The sequence below is a fragment of the Argentina anserina genome, chromosome 1, assembly GCF_933775445.1.
Source record: "Argentina anserina chromosome 1, drPotAnse1.1, whole genome shotgun sequence".
Classification (NCBI taxonomy): domain Eukaryota; kingdom Viridiplantae; phylum Streptophyta; class Magnoliopsida; order Rosales; family Rosaceae; genus Argentina; species Argentina anserina.
In genome coordinates, this window is record NC_065872.1 from 16,200,127 (window position 1) to 16,222,080 (window position 21,954).

The 21,954-nt window shown below is 37.5% G+C and overlaps 1 protein-coding gene and 1 non-coding gene across 2 annotated transcripts; both read left to right on the top strand.

Annotated features, from left to right (window-relative positions):
• The first annotated feature begins 3,112 nt into the window (after positions 1 to 3,112).
• LOC126805346 (small nucleolar RNA R71) lies at positions 3,113 to 3,219 on the top strand. The gene has a single exon (XR_007674017.1). It is a non-coding gene; the product is annotated as a small nucleolar RNA R71 (small nucleolar RNA).
• A 16,493-nt stretch (positions 3,220 to 19,712) lies between these two features.
• On the top strand, positions 19,713 to 21,167 carry LOC126799782 (probable long-chain-alcohol O-fatty-acyltransferase 1). Its single transcript, XM_050527074.1, has one exon. The coding sequence runs from the start codon at positions 19,853 to 19,855 to the stop codon at positions 20,900 to 20,902; it is 1,050 nt and encodes a 349-aa protein (XP_050383031.1). The 5' UTR covers positions 19,713 to 19,852; the 3' UTR covers positions 20,903 to 21,167.
• Positions 21,168 to 21,954: the final 787 nt, after the last annotated feature.

Sequence of the window (21,954 nt, forward strand, 5' to 3'; positions counted from 1 at the left end):
GAAAATCACACATGACTAACAAAAGATACTGGCAAAAATAAAACAAAACTATAACTATAAGAACACAAATCACAAGAAGTATCAATCCTGATAGACATGATTAGTGAGGAGCACCTCTTCAATGTCAGGAGTTTTCAACTCCAAAAATGGTTTCAACCTTTGACCATTAACTTTGAACACATCACCATTTTTTGGACTTTCAATTTCAACAGCTCCATGAGGATAAATAGTGCGAACAAGAAAAAGACCGGTCCACCGAGATTTCGACTTACCAGGGAATAGACGCAAACAAGAGTTATACACGAATCAACCTCTATGCCATTGGAAAAAATCACATGGCCTAAGACAATACCTTTTTTGACCATAAAATGACATTTTCCCAGTTCAAAACAAAATTTTTCTCTTTTACAATGAGCTAAGACAAGGGAAAGTTGGTGCCAACACTCATCAAATGAAGATCTGAAGACTGAAAAATCATCCATGAATATCTCAAGGAAACGCTCTACCATATCAGAAAACATAGAGACCATACACCGCTGAAAAGTAGCTGGTGCATTGCATAACCTAAAGGGCATGCGACGGTAGGCAAAGGTTCCAAAAGGACAAGTGAAAGTGGTTTTCTCTTGATCCTCTGGTGCAATAAGAATTTGGTTATAACCGGAGTAACCATCCAAAAAACAGTAGTATGGATGACCGGCTAACCTTTCTAACATTTGATCAATGAAAGGAAGACGAAAATGATCTTTCCTCGTCATGGCATTTAACTTACGGTAGTCAATGCACACGCGCCAACGAGTTTGGATTCTTGTGGGAACTAACTCATTGTCATCATTTTTAACAACAGTGATACCTGACTTTTTCGAGACAACTTGAACATGACTCACCCACTCACTATCAGAAATTGGGTAAATGACACCAACATCTAAAAGTTTTAACACTTCAGCTCTAACTACTTCTTTTATGGCAGGGTTCAGACGTCTTTGTGATTCACGAGAAGGCTTAGCATTTTTCATCAAGGTGAATCATATGCATGACGACATAATAAGAAACCTTTAATGTCAACTATCGACCATCCTATGGCTTCCTTATACTCCCTAAGAATTGTCAACTATTTTCTTCTCGAGTGTTACTCAAATCAGAAGCAATGATGACAGGGAATGACTCAGATGGACTTAAAAACGCATACTTGAGAGTATCAGATAGCTGTTTCAAGTCTAACTTTGGAGGCTTGACAATGGAAGGGATAGGAGGGGACAAAGACAAAGGAAGTGGCTCTACCTTCAATTTCCAATTGGCAGTATCTATGACACGGACATAATCTAATAAAACATTGACCTCTTCAATAGATTTGTCAAAATCAAAATCAGTCCCAAAATTAACTAGGCATGCCTCTAAGGGTCCATAATGCTAGATTGGTGGAAAGTATCTGACACTACGTTGTCAATCAAATTGACCTCACCAACATCGTCATGCTCAACTCGCTGCTTGCTTATACTAAAAATGTTGAGATCTAAAGTCATGTTACCAAAGGAAATTGTCATCATACCACTTTGACAACTAATATTGGCATCAGACGTAGCAAGAAACGGACGACCTAGAATGACAAGAATTTCATCACTTAGGTTTGAGACTGGCTGTGCATCTAAGATTATGAAGTCGACATGAAAGTAAAATTTATCAACTTGAACGAGGACATCTTCAACAATACCTCTAGGATATTTCACCGACCGATCTGCCAATTGTAGAATCACATGAGTCGGTTTGATTCCCCCCAAACCCATTTGCGCATATACAGAATATGGCAAAAGATTCACACTCGCCCCTAAATCTAGCAAAGCTCTCTTGAAATAGTTTTCTCCTATGGTACATGAAATGGTGGGATTACCAGGGTCCTTGTACTTGATATGAGATTTTTGTTGAATGATTGAACTGATTTGTTCTGTTAGAAAAGCTTTCTTTGGAACATTGGTCTTTTGCTTAAGGATGAAAAGGTCTTTCAGAAACTTGGCATATAAGGGCACTTGTTGAATGACATCTAAGAATGGGATGTTTATATTGACTCACTTAAACACCTCTAAGATCTCATGAAATTGGGCACCCTTCTTGGAATTCATTAGTCTCTGAAGAAATTGAGCTTTCGGGACAAAACTCCTAACAAGCTGATCAACTACAAGATGAGTTTGAATTTTGGGGGCACCCGATGATTGGGTGTCAGGAGAAATTGGTATCTCTCCATCTTTGAATTTTTCTTGGGTAGCTTCATCATCTGGGTTAGGCATCTGAACCTTGTTATCAACTTGTTTGTCTGACCTAAGAGTGGAGATAAATTAGACTTGCTCATGAGAGTTGAAAGAACTCGAAGACTCTAATCTGAAATTGCCATTTTCGATTGGGCAATGGTTGACTTGAAAATTTTACTTTCTCTCTCTCCCAAAAAAACAGTTGCTAACTGACCTATTTGATGTTCTAACTTTGAAATGGCTTGACCAGTGACTTGCATGAATTTTTGAAGAGAATCCTCCAAAGATGATTGTTGTGGCTGTGGTGCCATAAATTGTGGATTGGATTGAGCTAAATGATATGGTTGACTAGGAGAGCGAAATTTATTATTCTGTGAATTTTGGTTTGCACCAAACACTTGAGGTTGGTTATTTCTCCAAGAAAAATTGGGGTGGTTCTGCCAATTTGGATAGTAGGTCTCAGAAAATGAAGTACCGAATAGTTTTCTAAAATTGTTCAGGGCATTGGCTTGCTCAGTGTGGCTGTCAAAGTAGCCGCACTTGGATGGAAAAATTTGAGCATAATGCATTGGGCTTTCACAAAAATAACATACCTCGGACTGGACTTGGTTGACTGAACTCATGGTTTTACTTAATGCTAACGCCTCAACCTTTCTTGACAAACTCTTGATTTTTAGTTCTAAATCAGAATCACTTCTGATCTCATACAAATCACCTCTCTTGGGTTCCTTTACATGCCTATCATATTGATTAGAAAAATCCCACTGTTGAGAATTTTCAGACAAGTTCTCTAGAAATTCATTGGCTTCATTGTCTCTAAGGCTCAAAAAATGCTTCTCCTTTCATCGACTCTATCATATGACGGTTCGACTATGTCATGGTGGGGACACTTTAGAATCAAATCCTTGAATCTTTCCCAAGATTCATATAACCATTCATCATCTTTTTGCCTAAAGTCGGAAATGTTTCTCCTAAGGGAATTGGTTATGGACATGGTTTAAAATTTAGACAAAACTTTTCACATTAATTCATCCCAAGAAGAGATGGAACCTGGTGGTTGGGAATTCAGCCAACCTTGCGCCTTATCTTTTAAGAAAAAAGGAAACAGACGCAAGCAGACAGACTCATCTAAAAAGTTCTGGAATTTAAAGGTGGAACAAATATCTAGAAATTCTTTGACATGCATGTACGGGTCCTCACGATCTAATCTATGAAAATTTGGCAACTATTGAAGAATTTGAGGCTTCAACTCGAAATGAGTTGCATTAGTGTTAGGCAATACTATGCATGATCGGGAATTTGTGGTGATGAGAGCGAAATAGTCCCTTAGAGTTTTGGGCTCTAAATTTTCAACCATCATGATGATATGATCAAAACCCTTGATTTCTTTCGTAACAGTTCTCTCGATCTCAGGGTCGTAGGGCAACAACTTTAAACTTAGTGAACGACGACCAAACATAAAACTACAACACTAATTTCTTTGTTTTTTTTTCTTGTTTTTTTAATTTTTTAAATATTTTTTTGCACACTGAAATCTACTTAATGACAACTCTACTGTCTGATAAAAATATTAGAGGATTACCAATTAATTGCTTCCATAAATGTGGCTAGTGTGTTCCGGGAAGATTGGAGGGGGTCACAATGGTCCCACTTAAAACCCAAATCTTCTAAACACCGAAGATGTTGCCTTAAAGAATGTTGTTATACAACACTTTTTAGAAGATACTTACTAGAATGACCTAAGAACAATGTTAAACCTAAGCCAATGTCTTATGAATTTTATAATTAAAATTTGGCTTGAGTTTAAGTTTGATATGGAATTAATTAATTAAAAAAAAGGCTAGAAAATAATTATATACAGTAATGCAAAAAAAAGGAAGCAAGCTACAAGAGAAATGAAAAAAAATGAGTAAATAAGAAAGGACAAATTTGTGCCGGCAACAGAAGTTCTGTAATTATCAATCAATGTCTGACAGCTTTAGTTATCGTACTTTATTCCTCAAACTCCAATTCTCATGTAGCTCCCTCTTTTGACTCAACAAGAATTTTTTCAAAAGAAACTATTGTGAAAATAATAATATATATTAGGGAAAATAGTAGTCTATAAAAGTGAATGATGTGAATTAAGTTATCTAATATTACGTACCCCACATGAAATGTGAACAAAGCTAGTCAACCTTTTATTTTTATTTTTTTTAGTTCCTATTGCTATGTTAATGAATAAAATGAGAAAAAATAATAATAATAAAGAAAAAAATGGTGTAAGCTACAAAACGTAGGCCTAAGAAAAAGAAAAACTAGATGGACTATGTATTGCTTTATTGAATCTTAGGATCACCCTAAAGTCTAAGATGATTATGTCTCTAAATGCATAGATGATGGTTTTGCATTTCATAAGAATTGAATTGTGAGTTTCATTGATAATGTGGATTTAGTATGAACATGTGAGATTTAGATTAATTGTAATATGACATACATGTTTGGTTAATTTAAAGTCCATAACAACCTGTGAGTTTTTGAGCCTATATGTACTTTTTTCATGCGATATAATACGAAATTTACTATAACTCGCTTTTGTGATTGTTGAAACTTTTAAGTCATAAAATGCTCTGATTTTAAAATGGATTTATGGATCATTTCTAGGAATACCACCACTTTAGCCAAACAACCATGTGTCCCTATACGTGCCATGTTTGAGACCCCTTAGTTGAACCTCATTTGAGCCTTTTCTTCATTACCTATATTATCTTCATGTTTAGTATAGTAACTTCTACTTTGTCCTATAGACTTGGCAGAACTCTTTTTGAGATGATATTGTGATGATGTATGAAATAAGTGTGGGGGTGGAAGACATATGAAAAATAACAAAAGCTTTTAAGCAAAGTGACGAAAAAAAATGAAGGAAATTGGAAAAAAAAAAGATAAAAAAAGGTTGTTTTCGGTTTGTGAATTGAAGTTGAGTTGTAATTGAAGTTCTAAAATGTTTATTTGACATTTGTCTATTTTCACTTTGTGTATAAAATGATGATTGTGCCAAACTTGTTAATATTTGACCTTTGATGGTGTTTGGTGTCATAAGGGTGATGCTTACTTTGCTAAATCTATAGGTTGACCTTTGTGGTTCCTTGATATTCCATGCCTTTAGCTAAAGCGTAAACACTAACATTGTATAATGATCCTAATGATTCTTAAAATGAACAAATCTTGGTCTGTAGAGATAATCACAAGAGTTGAGCATATAGTTTTGGTCCATTTGTGCACTTAGTTGTTAAATGAGGTTTTCCAAAAGATATTCACAATGTGTTTTCATTTGATGAAATATGCAAGTTATTTGTTGCCTTACTATCTATCTCTTGCATATACTTATGTGTGAATTATAGCCATGAATCTGAGTGAAAATAAGAGACTATGCCTTGTGAGGATGATTGAATTGACTAAACATGTTAAGTGTTTATTGTCTCGTTTCTGACTTATTCATACCATGAAACATGTTTATGAAGATTGGAATTTATGTGCTTACATTCAAATGCTTAAACTTGAAAGCTATGTGTTATGAGATTCTAAGACAAACATTAAGGGGCAATAGTGTTTTTATAAAGTTTTTGTTTTGGTTTGCTAAGGGACTAGCAAAAATCAAATATAGGGTAATTGATGGGAGCACTTTGTGCGACGTTCTTAACATGTTTTTACCTCTATTTGTACTTTGCTTAGCCCTTATTGTTGTAATTTCGAGTCATTGAGTCGTAGTAGGAGTCTTCGGTGGCATTGATGACATTTTTGTGCTTAAACGAGTTGAAAACGCAAAAATGGTCTAGAATCCTTGTTGGACTAGGAAACGTAGTTGGATTAGGAGTCTTCCTCTTTCGACGTTTCTGTTGCATTGGCTATATATTGAGAACCCTACTTGCATTATGAGTCCTTTTTATACTAGGAAACATACCATTTGGGAAAGTCTTACTTGAACTAAAACTCGTATTCAGTAACTTTTCTAATCGTACTTTCCTATCCTAGTAACTTGATCGAGAAAGTTACCTGTTGTGAAATAGAAACTTTCCTAATATAATTAAGATTATCTATCGCATATGTTTTTTTAAGAAAATATTTGTCTAAATTAGGACAAGTATATGAATTATCTTGTCTTGATTCTTGTCTTTTATTATTTTCAGATTTTAAAGATGAGATTGTGTAGCTAGAATGAAGAAAATAATAGAGAAAAAGTCAAAACAAAAGAGGAAAATAAGGAAAGAAGGAGACAACCAAATTAAAGGAGAAAAAGAAGGAACTGATCCAATGAGATTGCACCCACCAATGACAAAAATAAGTGAAAAAAAGAGAGAAAAAAAAAAGAAGAGATAAAGGAGGGATTAAGTAAACAAAAAGAGATAATGCAAGAGAGAACAAATGAGACAACCCACAAATTGAGGAGAAAAAGTCAAAGCTATAATATTAAGGAGCCAAAACTTTTCTATAAATAGCTCATCATTCATCACTTCTCCTTAGCATTCAAGAGTTGAAACTCTACAAAAACACTACCATAAACTTCCCTCACAAATCAGCCAAGCCGTCCACCCAAAAACCATCATCATCTCCACCGAGTTTCACCTATTGCACCAGTACTTCTAAGGTCCCTAAAACGTGTGATTCTCACAACTCATCTCCATGACTTCGTTTATTTGTGTTAATCTACAATTCTTTGTCCATGAAGATTGTAGTTTGTTGTTTATGTGGAAGTACTGGTTTTGTATTTGTATCATAATTTTCAGATTGTATTTGATATGTTTTTGAGAATATGCCGAATCTATGTTCTTATAATTATTGAAGTTTGTATTTCTATTGTTGTGTTCTACTATTCTTTTACTTGCTCTTAGATAATTTTCAGATATGTGACCTTAGTGCTTGAATGTAGTCCCTAAGATTGTATTTGAGTGCTATCTTCATCATCCATATTGACACATATCGAATCATGTCTTAAGTAGGTTCGGTTCGTGTTAATTAAAGTGGGAAATTCTGGAAATTTATATGTAACCCATGGTGAGTGACGGCACCGTGAAGCATGTCTCCAACAAAGATTTGGTGTTTAAATATAATCTTGTTTGATTTCTACCATAAATGTTGTTAAACTTGATTGCACGCAATTTATGTGAGGCCCTAAGTCAACATAATCGACAATAGAAATCTTGCATGATTAGATATTTCCCTAAGGCTCTAATTGTATTGGTGTCTAAAAGTATGTAATCAGATGAATTAAAATGCATGATAGAACCAAACTTGTAAGTATGTGGTGCATTGGTGAATTTGGTTTAGTTTGGTAAAGAGAAGTCGATCATATAAATAGTAATTTAGGTTTTATTTTAATAGTTAATAATCAATTTCAAACCCCCCCCCATTATTTCTTAACACTAAAAGTTTAGAGTTCCCTTTCAATTCCCCGGACTGAATGATCTCTTCTTATTCTATACTAACGATAACATTTTATAAGATTAATTGTTTGACGCTTGCGCATCCCAACACCTAGGAGCAACACCAATGCTAACAAGATATGCAACAGAAGTATTCATAGTCCCCTCAAGCTTATACCTGAGAAGCTCCGGATACTTCTGCAACACATAACCAATATACATCTTCTCCACATCAAGCCCACGAAAGAACTTGATCACCAGAACAAGCTCAACCACCACACTAGCATGCAACACTTGAGGGTAGTTCTTAACAAACTCACCCAACTTCGACCTCTGTATCCCAATTTTCTCACACTACATCCAAGATAAAATGGTACTCATTAATGTAGTCGATCGAATCTTAGCTTTTTTAGGAACTCAACTCTTTCCCTCATGACCTCAACAGTAGAGGGCAGCTCCAAATGTTCCAACTCATCAGGAACTATGTCTAGACTCTTCAAAAAGTGGCATATTCGAGATAAATATGTTGGAGATGAGAGATCTCACATCTAAAAAGTGATAAATAAAATAGAGATTATAAAAGGGTGGATAATACCCAATTGTATCGAGGTCTTTTGTGATTAAAACCCAACACATGTGAGAGTGGCTAAGTTGGGACAATTTCGGTACAATTGGTCTATAATCCACGTTTGTCGTTGTTTAACATGGTATCAAAGCAAGTCTCTCTCCAGATGCGCCTCCAATCTATCGTGGTCATGAGCTTGAGTTGGGTTCTATTATTATGTCATTGTAGGATTTCCGATTTGATTGTCACCAAGTGTCGTTGGTTACTGGATCTTGATTTATTTTGTCCCAGTGTGTGAGATGTTAATCTGTCATGTGCAGACATAAAAATTAGGTTGCACGTGAGGGGGCGTGTTGGAGAGGAGAGATCCCACATCTAAGAAATAACAAATAAAATAGAGATTATAAGTGGGTGGATAATACCAAATTGTATCGAGGTCTTTTGTGATTAAAACCCAACACCTGTGAGGTGGCTAAGTTGGGATAGTATCGGTACAGTTGATCCACGGACCACGTTTGTCGTTGTTTAACAAAGCCACTCTTTGCAGCCCTCGACAACGCCCGAAGTGACTGAGGGTATCTCGTACTCGGATTGAGTTGAATACCGTGAAGGGTTTTGGGTAGGGGAGAGAAGGGCAGATGGGTTGTTGTTGTTTTGGTGGTGGTATGGGGTTTTGGAGCAAGAGTTTGGCGATTTGCGTGATGGGTTTTCTTCCTCTTTGTCTTAGGTGTGAGGGAATCATTTCAAAAAAGGGTATAACAAGATCAAGAAATTGGTGGAGAGGGAGAGAAGGGCTTACTTGATTGAGCTCTCAGTCTTGAACCAATTGAGGCATTGCGGTCTTTGTTTATATGCAAACTCTCGTCCAACCTTCGCAGGGCTGTTGCTCCCATATCGTACGTCTAAGTTTTCTACTTCGAGTTGTGGTAAACTGGTAACAAAGTAATAACAACTGGTCGATATTACTAGTGAAAACTCTCAAATATGACGGCCCGAGTCTTTTGTTTTTCGAGTGACTCGGGTTTTTTGGGACATGCTCTGAAGGACAATCGGTGAATTATAATTCATCTGCTCCACTTTTTGACACAATTAGTTGGAAATGGATTTCCAAGGGGGCGGTGTGTTAATTGGAGGAAGTGCTCGTTCGATTGGACCGGCAGGCGCTCTTCCTCTCTCTTTGACATCTTAAGGAGTGATGGGTTGTCTGGCCCTCCCTAATTCGGAATTTGTTCTTTGGTTGTAGTTGTTTGCTTGTTCTCTTGTTGCTTTTTCGCTAGTTGTTTCTTCTCTGAGTTGTAGTTGCCTTGTGTTCATTTGCATGTTGGCTTTAATGAAATGCATATTCAATTAGACTCGAGCGATATTGCTCACCGGTTATTATTTATAGGATGAAGGTAATTGTCAAGGGTGAAATAGAGTCAAAAGAGACTTTTTCTCTCTATGATTCTCTCTCGTAGGGTTTCAAAAAATTTAATCAGCCGCTTAGCACCTTTCCTTCTTCTCTGATCATTCATCATGTCTGACAAGGTAACCAATCATTTTGCCGCTGCCTTGGTCATTTGAGATGGTGGCAGGACCTCCATCATGTCTGCCGCGTGGCATAGCAACCCTCACTCTTGATTTGTTCGTTGTTGGTTAGCTTCTTTCAAACAAACAGCGTAAGCTTGAAGCCAAGGCAGTCATGGGGTACACTCTCCTCGGTATGGGAGTTACCAAAATCGGCTCCATATGCTAGCCATGGAGAATCGTTTGTTCTAAAATTCTCCATAGATGAAGACCATCGTCATATACTTGTGGATGAACCATAGTTTTATGGAGATTTATTGTATGTGCTGAGTGGGGTCGACGTATAAATGAACTGTAGAGGATAATGGTTTTAGCAAGTTTTGAGTATCACATTAAATAAAACAACTAAAAAAATAGCACTTTCGTGCAACACATGCATTTAGGGTACACTAGGAAGATGCTCGCGGCCCTGCCGTGGGTTCTCTTGCTTAAATATCTCTAATAGACATCAAATATACACTCAACTCCTATTATACATATGCATCATATCCATTTGTCAAGGGTTCAAATATTTTAAACTCAGGGTACTAATCTAGTTATCAGTTAAATTTTTTGCCTTTGTTCTTTAGGCTGATACCACAAAACTTCAACATGCAGATGCATTAGTTCTTCTTTTCAAAAATAGCTACAAAAAATAAAAGACAGCATTGTCATCTACTCCAGCTTAACTTTATTCTTGATCTTCTTTTGTCTAACTGACATATCCAAGTTCAACACAATGACTCTGTCAATGATTCGCCGTCACCGATTTCTACACAATAAAATCACCCATAATTAAATATTAGAAGTTTGAACATGAAACATAACCATATCAAAATCTTAATGCTTAATGCAGTACTTAAGGACACATGAGTCTTTTCACACATGAGTCAGTGTGATCGGAATAATGACTTTTCTGTTTATTTACATTTGAAAAGACTCATGTGTCCCCATCATCGTCTTGAACAAACATACCGAAATAAAGGTATCACCGTCATTGCATTAGAACGGGTCTCGGGAACCTCTTTGTAAAAGTAAGGACATAGTCGGGTTTCAAAAGATATGAACAGTACTTTTTATGTTCTCAATTAGTTGTAGTAGTATATAAAATATGAGATTTCTAGATCTGAAAAAACTAAAATAAGATTAGGCCAAAACCCTAAAATGAGGCGATCAGATGGGATGCATAGGCGATCTGATAGCTTCGGCCAAAGGGTGGGACAATGCCCACGCCCTGCTCTTGACACTGTCAATGACGCTCCGCTAGTTGCCTCCTCTTCACCACCACAACCGGCAACCTCCTCTCCTTGCCAACAACATATCATCAATGTAGAATCTCCTCCGACCGTAGTCCTGCTTGGCATGGTAACCTTGCTACATTCGTGGAGGCTCCAGCTCTCCCTTTCGGTGGTTCTTCAAGCTTCGTCTCAGCTCACAGCACTCTGCCACCCTCTTCCAGCGGTAGCTTCTTCTCTATGAACTCTCAACTATGAGCCGCACATGCACCAACTCAAAAGGGACTTAGAGAGGGATTGAAAGAGATATGGAGACAGCTGACGGATTGGAAGAATGTGTATGTGCTTCTTGCCTATCTTTTAAACTGCTGGACCCAGGAGTTTCTACTCGCATTTGTGACCGGTGGGTCACCGTTTGAGAGAGACAAGGCCCGACCCACATAGTTTCTATTTCGAGAAACATCAAGGGTTCTTCGACTCTTGTTTTATTGATGATTTCCTGCTGTGCATATTTACTAGATATCTAGCCAGTATTCGGTTTCCTATCTCTGATTGTATTGCAGCCGACGTATGTGTCATCACTTTCGATACTTTTGTTTTATTGGTTATATTCTAACATGGGGGTAGTTCTCTCGGCCCAAAAGGCCTTGTCTTTGTGGCGATTAGGGCTATTGCTTCGCTTTGTACGAAAGTGCTAAGGAATACAGCTGTAATCAACTGGACAAGAGTGTTAGGCTATGACGCACCGGTACGGACACGGGGTGCGTAATACGTGAATTTTTTCTTTAAAAGATAAGGGATATGTTTTAGATTTTTTATTTTTTAATAATATATAATATAATAAATATGAAAAATATGAAAAAAAAAAGTTGATAAAATCATAAAAATGTTTGCATTAAGTTCTACTAAAATAGAAAATAAACTCAAGCAGCAAGTTCAAACAAGCGAAAAAATTCAAGGACAATGAAAAACCATAAGTTCAAGCAAAATAAACAACCATAAGGCGAACTCTTGATCCTTAATTTATGAAAAACATACTTATTTGCCCCAAAACGTATCATAAAACGTATCTAGTGCGCATCTGTTTGGTCAAACGCTTATCCGAAGTCAAAGATATGTCCATTAGGGCAAGGAAACCATGCTGCGGCTTGTTGCACTCGTGCAGGCTTCAGCTCTCTCTTCTGGTTGTTCTTCTAACTTTGTCTTAGCTCACAGCATTCCACATCCCTCTTCCAGTGGCAGCTTCAACTCTGTGAACTCCCAACTACCAGCCGCACCCGCTCCAACTCAAAAGGGACTTAAAGAGATATGGAGACAGCTGACGGATTGGGAGAATGTGCATCTGGTTCTTACCTATCTTTTAAACTACTGGACCTAGGATTTTCTACTCGCGTTTGTGATCAGGGGTTCATCGTTCGAGACAAGGCCCGACCCACATAGTTTATATTTCGAGAAACATAAGGGATTCTTCAACTCTTGGCTGGCTGTTTTTTTTACTAATGATTGCTTGGTGGTGCATATTTAGTAGATATCTAGTTAGTATTCGGTTTCCTATCACTATTCATATTCCAGCCGACGTATGTGTCATCGTTTTTGATACGTTTGTTTTATTGGTTGTATTCGGACATGGTGGTGGTTCTCTCGTCCCAAAACGCCTTGTCTTTGTGGCGATTAGGCCCGTTGCTTCACTTTCTGCGAAAGTGCTGAAGAATACAACTGTAATCAACTGGACAAGAGTGTTAGGCTATGACGCACCGGTACGGACACGGGGTGCGTGATACGTGAATTGTTTTTTAAAGATAAGGGATATGTTTTAGATTTTTATATAATATAATAAATATGAAAAATATGGAAAACAAAGTTGATAAAATCATAAAAATATTTGACATAAGTTCTATTAAAATAGAAAACAAACTCAAGCAGCAAGTTCAAACAAGCGAACAAATTCAAGGACAATAAAAAACCATAAGTTCAAGCAAAATAAACAACCATAAGGCCAACTATTTATCCTTAATTAATGAAAAAACACATATTTGCCCCAAAACGTATCTATTGTGTATCTGTTTGGTCAAATGCGTATCTAAAGTCAAAGATACGTTCATTTAAGGCATGGTAACCTTGCTACGGTTTGCTGCACTTGTGCAGGCTTCAGCTCCCTCTTTTGGCTGTTCTTCCAACTTCGTCTCAGCACACAGCACTCCACCACCCTCTTCTCGTGGTAGCTTCATCTATATGAACTCCCAAGTACCAGCCGCACCCGCACCAACTCAAAAGGGACTTAAAGAGGGACTGAAAGAGATATGGAAACAGCTGACGGATTGAGATAATGTGTATGTGCTTCTTACCTATCTTTTAAACTACTGGACCCAGGAGTTTCTACCCGCATTTGTGACCGGTGGGTCACCGTCGAGACAAGGCCCGACCCACATAGTTTATATTTCGAGAAACATCATGGGTTCTTCAACTCTTGGCTGGCTATTTTTATTTTACTGATGATTGCCTACTAGTGCATATTTACTAGATATCTAGCTAGTTTTCGGTTTCATATCACTATTGGTACTACAGCCGACGTATGTGTCATCGCTTTCGATACTTTGGTTTTATTGGTTGTATTCCGACATGGGGGTGGTTTTCTCGGCCCAAAAGGCCTTGTCTTTCTAGCGATTAGGGTTGTTGCTTCACGTTGTGCGAAAGTGCTGAAGAACACAACTGTAATCTACTGGACAAGAGTTTTAGGCTATGATGCACTGGTACGGACACGGGATGCGTGACACGTGAATTGTTTTTTAAAAGATATGGGATATGAGATTTTTTCTTTTTATATTTTAATAATATATAATATAATAAATATGAAAAATATGGAAAAATAGTTGATAAAATCATAAAAATGTTTGACATATGTTCTACTAAAACAAAAAACGAACTAAAGCAACTAGTTCAAACAAGGGAACAAGTTCAAGGACAATAAAAAACAATGAGTTCAAGCAAAATAAACAACCATGAGACCAACTCTTGATCTTTATTTAATGAAAAAAGACATATTTGCTCCAAAACATATCTTAAAACTTATCCAGTGCATATCTGCTTGGTTAAACGCGGATCCGAAGTCAAAGATACGTATCCCGTATTTTTTTATCCACGTAACATTCTTGTCCAGTAGATTACAGTTACATTCTTCACCACTTTCGCACAAAGTAAAGCAACAGCCCTAATTGCCCCAGAGACAAGGCCTTTTGGGCTGATAGAACCACCCCCATGTTCAAATACAATCAATAAAACCAAAGTATCGATAGCGATGAAACAGACGTCGGTTGCAGTACCAATAGAGATAAGAAACCGAATACTAGCTAGATATCTAGTAAATATGCACCACCAGCCAATAATCAATAAAACAAAAATAGCTAGCCAAGAGTCGAAGAACCCTTGATGTTTCTCATGGACGTATCTTTGACTTGGGATATGCATTTGACCAAACAGATACGCACGGGATACGTTTTATGATACGTTTTGGGGCAAATATGTCTTTTTTCATTAATTAAAGATCAAGAGTTGGCCTTATGGTTGTTTATTTTGCTTGAACTTATTGTTTTTTTATTGTCCTTGAACTTGTTCCCTCTTTTTTGAACTTGCTGCCTGAGTTTGTTTTCTATTTTAGTAGAATTTATGTCAAACATTTTTATGATTTTATCAACTTTTGTTTTTTTCATATTTGTCATATTTATTATATTATATATTATAAAAAATAAAAATAAAAAATCCAAAACATATCTCGTATTTTTTTTATATGCGTATCACGTATCTCTGTACCACGTATCACGCACCCCGTATCTGTACCGTGTGTCATAGCGTCACACTCTTGTTTAGTAGATTAAAACTGCATTATTCAGCACTTTCATTCAAAGCAAAGCAACAACCCTAATTGCCCCAAAGACAAGGCCTTTTGGGTCGAGAGAACCACCCCCATATCTGAATACAGTCAATAAAACCAAAGTATCGAAAGTGATGACACAGACGTCGGCTGCAGTACCAATAGAGGTAGGAAACCGAATACTAGCTAGATATCTAGTAAATATGCACCTGCAGGCAATCATCAATAAAACAAAGATAGCCAGCTAAGAGTCGAAGAACCCTTGATGTTTCTCGAAATAGAAACTATGTGGGTCGGGCCTTATCTCGAACGGTGACCCACCGGTCACAAATGCAAGAAGAAACTATGCAGATTAACGTATACTCGAATTCGTTTATTACATCTTAGGCAGCATTTTGCACAAATTAAAATTAAACTTGTTCCATGAAATGAAAACGAAGGGTAAATTCCTTTTATAGTATATGAACTATGCTCAATTGGACACTTTGATACTTGATGTATTAAAGATGACACTTTCATACCTAGTGTTGTTCTCTGTTTGACCTTATAGTACTTCCGTAAGTTTTCGTTAAAATCACTGTTCTAAAAAGCAACCACATAGAGGCGGGTCACTGCCACATTTTTTTACCTATTTGGTCATCCGTGGCGTTCGAGAGATTTAGCGGCCGCTTAGGCGGTCTTAGGTGCTCCATGGCGTTTCTCGGCGATTCGTGGCAATCAAAATCAGTGGACTTTTAGAATTTTTTTATAAAACGCAGTGGAAGTAAAAGAACTTCATGATGAATATTTTATTTCGGATAATAACACAGAAGATTAGGAAAGAAAAATGGATATTGAGTTTGAGTCAGATATCGAAGAAGTTAGTGAATGATTTGGAGAAGAAAAACTTGAGATTTAATCTTGCATTTGATTTACAATTTATCTTCTGTTTTAATGTTTTTTTGTATGGATCTAGAACTTAAATAATTTTGAGTTTAGACTATTTTGAAAATTATTATTGAGCATTATCATATATTAGTTTAAATACACATATATATATAAATAAATATTTAATAATTTGAATGTGCATAGACCCGCCTAGGGGACCGCTTTAGGCACTAGGAGGGAGCGGTTCCCCTATATACCAGATAGCACTTTTTTGAATCTCGGTTAAAATTGGTCATGTGGTTCTACTCTTATGCAGGGGCGGAACTACGTTGTAGGCTGGTAGGGCTGTAGCCCTACCGAAAATGAGCTTAATAATTTACATCTTAGATGAGAATCTTTTCACTCTACTTGAGATTGTTCAGTTGGTTAAGACCAAGTTGATTAATTAATAGGGCGCCCACTTCCTAGGTTCGAATCGCACATCTCACCATTCTCTCTGCTTTTTCTCTTTCTTTTCTTCCTTTTTTTTTGTCTGACCTCTTTTTTTCTTCTCATTTTCTGTTTTCCTTTCTCCTACAGTCCTACCCAGTTCTTTTCTTCCTAGTTTTTTTTCTCACTTCTTTTATATCACAATTTTCAATTAGTATATCTTATAGGGGATAGACCATCTATATTTCTTCATTCTTTTTCCTCTTTTTCTTTAGTTATAACAAGTTTCATATGCAATTTCTTCAGTTAATATTTTTCTGTAAAAAAATGTTTTTGCCTTAAAAACTAGCCATACCCAATGGTGGTTCCCGGTTCCGCCACTGCTCTTATGGTTTTTTTCGTAACTGTAATCATTACAGTGTAATGTCAACCCATCAAAATTAGGCTCTTCTTCATCCGACCCTTTCCAACTCTCATAAATTTTCAGATCGGAGTCCAATCGGTATGAAAATCAATAACAACCTAGAATCATCCATTTCATCTGGAGTTCATGATACTTGTAACCATTATGCTATATGCAGTTCATGGGTGTTTATTGTTTTTATTTCCAGCAATGCAAGAATGGCCAATTCTCATCATTACAAGCTCATAATAAATGGTTTTGTTGATAACGATTCTTTGGGTTTTGAAACGTATCCATGCATCATAGGTGTTAGGTTTAGGGTAATGAGCGTTTTGTAATGAATAGTTTCAGCGTTTTGTCATTTCAGTTCTTATTTATAACTTTATTATGAATAGTTTTGTGAATTACAAGGAATCGTACTGGATATTATTGGGAAATTGGGTACATTTGAATTGTTTGTGGCTCACATATTCAAGTTCATGGATTCGGCATGCGTATTACAGGAGTTGATAAGATCACAATAGGTACTTAACATTTACATTCAAAAATCTAAATATTTTACTTCATCAATTGAGGCCGTCGCTCCCAGTTTGTATTTGCTTTCTTCTGCTTAGGTTGATTCATCACTTGAAGTTATAATCCAATTCTTAACAACAATTTGTATGAGAGAGCCAGAGGAATTGTCGATTTCGAGGAAGACGTCAAGATCGAGATAGAGTGGATGAGAAATAGACCCTTCCATTGAGCTTCGGTACATCAGAGAAAACATGTGGTAGTCTAGTTTCAGGTTTCGGACTGGTTGTCGATCTCCTCCGCCACCGCCGACATATGTGTTGTCGAGTTGTTCCTTCATTCCCAATTACTCAATGCCATACCACAAACCCAACCATTCTCTGATATCTCCACCACCACCGGACCGCCACCTCCAAGCATATGTTAAAAGTCAGAACTCAAAAGCACCATGATTAACCAAACAAAAAAAGAGATAGAAAGTATATATGACGGTGTCGATTTGACATGGTAGAGAGAGTGGAAGAGTAAAAGAGACATTTCATTTGTGGGTTTTGCCGGACAGGAGGCTGTAAAGTGGTGGCGGTTGGTTCTGCGTTGTTGCAGCAAAGAAGGAGAGTCAAATGAACTATGTGCTTTTTTTTATTCATGAAGTTCCTACCTGTTACTAGAAAAGATGTTGAGGTCTCAGGTTCTGCGTTGTTGCAGCAAAGAAGGAGAGTCAAATGAACTATGTGCTTTTTTTTTATTCATGAAGTTCCTACCTGTTACTAGAAAAGATGTTGAGGTCTCAGGTTGAGAGCAAATAGAAGAGATGAGTTAACAGGTGGCCTAAGGATAAAAAGAAGAGCTGAGATCATAATCAATGGTTGACATTAAAACATAAACATGGTGATAAGTTTTAACCGATCACGTGCACATCTCATGTTTTTTTTTTCTAACAGATGACCATCCATTTCAACAGCCATTTTTTCGTCTGCATGTTATTTCTTCCTCCAGCCTTTGCCGGAAAACTGCCATCTTTATATGGCATTTCTTCGGGAAAACTTCATCCTCAACGACCAGCAGCAAAACCCAGCGTAGGCAGCTGCCTAGGCTCACCCACACGTGGATACGCCCCGAGGATAAGTGTGTTAGATTTCAATGAATGGTGATTAGCAATAATTGAATGTGCTAAGTGTCTATGCATATAGGATGCCGATTAGGAGCCTAGATTTGCATAGTCCAACTTTAGTTGTTCTTAACTTATTTTGGCATGAACCTTAGGGAGAATGAACTCTGATTTTCGTTGGCTTTTTGTAACTTGTTTTGGTGATGTTTTGTATAAATGTTAATCGATCACTTGTATATATTAGCTTAGGTTTACTTTCTATTTTTATATCTCAATTCCGAACTTATACCCTTATATCTCTTTGTGAATTCATGTTAAATGTTTGTGATTCATACCCTGGTTGGATCCCCGGTTTGTGAACGATACCCTCTTGCTTTATACTACTAACGATGCTTAAAGGGTTAATTTGATGTCGAGTAATCGAACCAATCATTAAATTTATAATAAAACTATCGCATTATGAAACGACTATATGAAGGAAACTTCTTGGAATCGATCGACACCATTCGATGTAATCGGTATATATATTTAGTGTCTATTTTAATTCAAACCTCGTTTAACCGTCGAAATATCCGGTAAACCAAAAACACCACTAATATGCCGTAAGGGATGACCCATTACCAATATGTCAATACCGAAAGCTGTTTACATATTTGAAATCACCTAATTTTTGTTATCAATCGTAGGTGGTCGCAACGAGAAAACTCATTTGGCAAAGCCCCGATCAATGGGGTTTTATTATGTCAAAACGCATTTTTTTAGTTGACCGAAGGTACGGACGGTCAAACCATGTTCAAAATGGACGAAATTTTTACAGGGTCCCTAAATATATATATCGATCACATCTACTGGTGTCGATCGACAATATTTCGAAACTAGAATTTATTTGTGACTTTTTTTTTGAAAATATTTTCTAATAATTATTTTATTGTTTCAAACCCTTAAATAAGAGTATTATGTTTTTTTTATAATACAAGTCCGCAAGGCTCGGCCGGCCCGACCCGCTTTAGGTGGGCTGGCTTAGATCTTCATATTTATAAAAATACATGGACCGTCGCTTATTTAAATATACTAAAGCCCAACCCGGTCCGTTGACGAGACCTAATTATATGGATATAGTAGTTTACTCGACCAAAACTGAATGTACTGTAATATCATTGTAATTGTATATGAATATTTTGTGTGTAGATTAGTAATATAATTAGTGTAGCGAAATTCACAATTTTTAGAAGTTTTGTCAAAAAATTCATTTCTTAGTGATGTGTTAGTAATTGATTGGTCCTTCAGCTACGTGGTCCCCACATTTTTAGCGGCATGTGTTGTTATGTTTTTCGGAAAATTCTATTTAGTGTGTTTGTATAAAAAAAAAAGTGAATAAAAAAGTTGAGAACCACTGGATTTTGAAAACTTGAATTTAAAAGGTGAGAATTTTGATAAAATATGATATGGATCTCCACCGTAGACAAAGGCTAAACTAAATGCAATCTGAAGATTTTTGTAAAAGAAAACAAAAGTTGTTTCAACTTTGCTCAACAGTCAACAGATCCCTTGGGGCTCAATATTATAACCAATAATGGATCACAAGCACAACTCAAACTCTTTGGCTCGGCGGTCGACACCGAAGCAGGGATCGACACCAGACACTGTCCTCCGATATCTGATCGGAACTCGATTCAGAAAATGGAGGGAGAGCTCAAGAACTTCATCAAGGTATGGATCACAACCATCTTTTGTCTCTCTTATTGCCATTACATTGTCTCCAGATTAATCCCAAAAGGCCTACTCAGGCTCATCTCCCTCCTCCCCGTCTTCTACCTCCTCATCACCACCCCCCTATCTCTCCACTCCTTCCATCTCTGCGGACCCACCACCTTTTTCCTAGTCTGGCTAGGTATCTTCAAGCTCCTCCTCTTCTCCTTCGACCTCGGCCCTCTTTCACCACCCCCACCTTCCCTCTGCCACTTCATCTCCATTGCTTGCCTCCCCATCAAAATCAAACAAAACCCAAATCCTAAAATCACCCAGAAACCCAGAAACCTAATCGTTCAGAAACCTAACAAGTCAGTTGTGGTGGCTGTGAAGGCATTACTTTTGGGTTTGATAGTTCATATATATGAGTACAGATCACATTTGCACCCTTATGTGATCTTAGCCTTGTATTGTTGCCACATGTACTTGGCTCTGGAAAGTATACTAGCCCTAGCTGCGACTCCGGCTCGAGCTCTCGGGTTCGAGCTCGAGCCGCAGTCCGACGAGCCTTACCTCTCCACTTCGCTTCAAGACTTTTGGGGACGAAGATGGAACCTGATGGTCACAAATATTCTGCGCCCTACTGTGTACGTTCCTACGCGTCGCGTGGCAGGGCGTTTGGTTGGGGCAAGGGGGGCTAGGCTTGCGGCGGTGATGGCTACCTTTGCGGTGTCCGGGTTAATGCATGAGGTTATTTATTATTATCTCACGCGCGTGCGGCCCACGTGGGAAGTGACGTGGTTTTTCGTGCTGCATGGGGCTTGTGTGGTGGTGGAGGTGGAGGTGAAGAAGGCGGTTAGCGGCGGGTGGATGCTGCACCCGGCGGTTTCGAGGCCGTTGACGTTGTTGTTCTTGGCTGTGACGGGTAATTGGCTGTTCTTTCCTCAGTTGGTCAGGAATGGTGTTGATACAAAGGCTATAGGAGAGTATGCAATTGTGATGGAATCTGTCAAGGCTAATTTGCCTCATTTACAGAGCTGATAGCTAGATATACCCTTTTATTGATCTTCTTTTTCTTGTTGTTAATGAAAATGAAGTTGGAAATTGAAGTTTTGTGTGCTGATGGTCACATTATTGAAACATTTTGGAAGAAACTTATGGTAGATTTGTTGCTGAACTGTTTATTTGGACAATGCTGATCACAGTAGCAAACTGATCCCTATTGTAGTATTGTTAAACTAATCTTCTATTGTATTTGTTGTTCAAGAGCATGATATTGCAATTTGCAATATGGGTTGGATTTTCCCATTACTGCTATTGTATTGCTAAATGTATACAATGCTTTTTCTCTAGGATTCTAAGTTGAGTAGTTCTTCTGAGCTGGATATTTGTTCTAATAATAGTATCTATAAGTCATGGAGTCTACAGTCTGTTTTTGGTTACCATTAAGATGTTTACGGAAGCACATAAGTTAACTTCAGACTGTGACAGTGATAAACACCACCATTGTTTAACTCATTTCTATTATACTTGTTGTTCAAGAATATGATATTGCAATCTGGATTGGATTTGAAATAGGGAAAGATAAACTAGAGAACATGCTGTGGTTGTATTGCTGTGGTCGAACTGCATTACTGCAGCAGTAAAATTCCAGAAACAAAGCAAGAATCACCTTCATGCCTTTCTGCTTGTAGCGAGAATCACCTTCATCATGTCTTTCTGTCTTCTTCTTCTTGTCTCAAAAACTCTACACACCAAAAGCCAAAACATCTGATCAGAGTTATGGTGAGATATTGTGGGAGAGCACAAGGAGAGATAGGTTGGTTTCGAATGTCTTCATTCTCAACGTTTTGATTGTGTGGCTGTGTGAAGAGAAGAGAACGAGGGATGCACATAAGGTGTTCGACGAAATGCGTGCAACGAATTCGGTTACTTACAACACGTTTGATCAATGGGTATCTGAGATGGCTTATACAGTGTGAAGGCCACAATCTAACTGCACAATGTGGTGACTTATACAATGCCAAAATGCATCGTTGAAGAAAATGTTGAAAGATGTTGCGAGCTATCGTTTTCTGTGATCGAGGACGGGA

What these genes read in the sequence shown, in the direction of transcription:
- LOC126799782 (XM_050527074.1), top strand. Translation starts at nt 19,853, where the DNA reads ATGGAGGGAGAGCTCAAGAACTTCATCAAGGTATGGATCACAACCATC.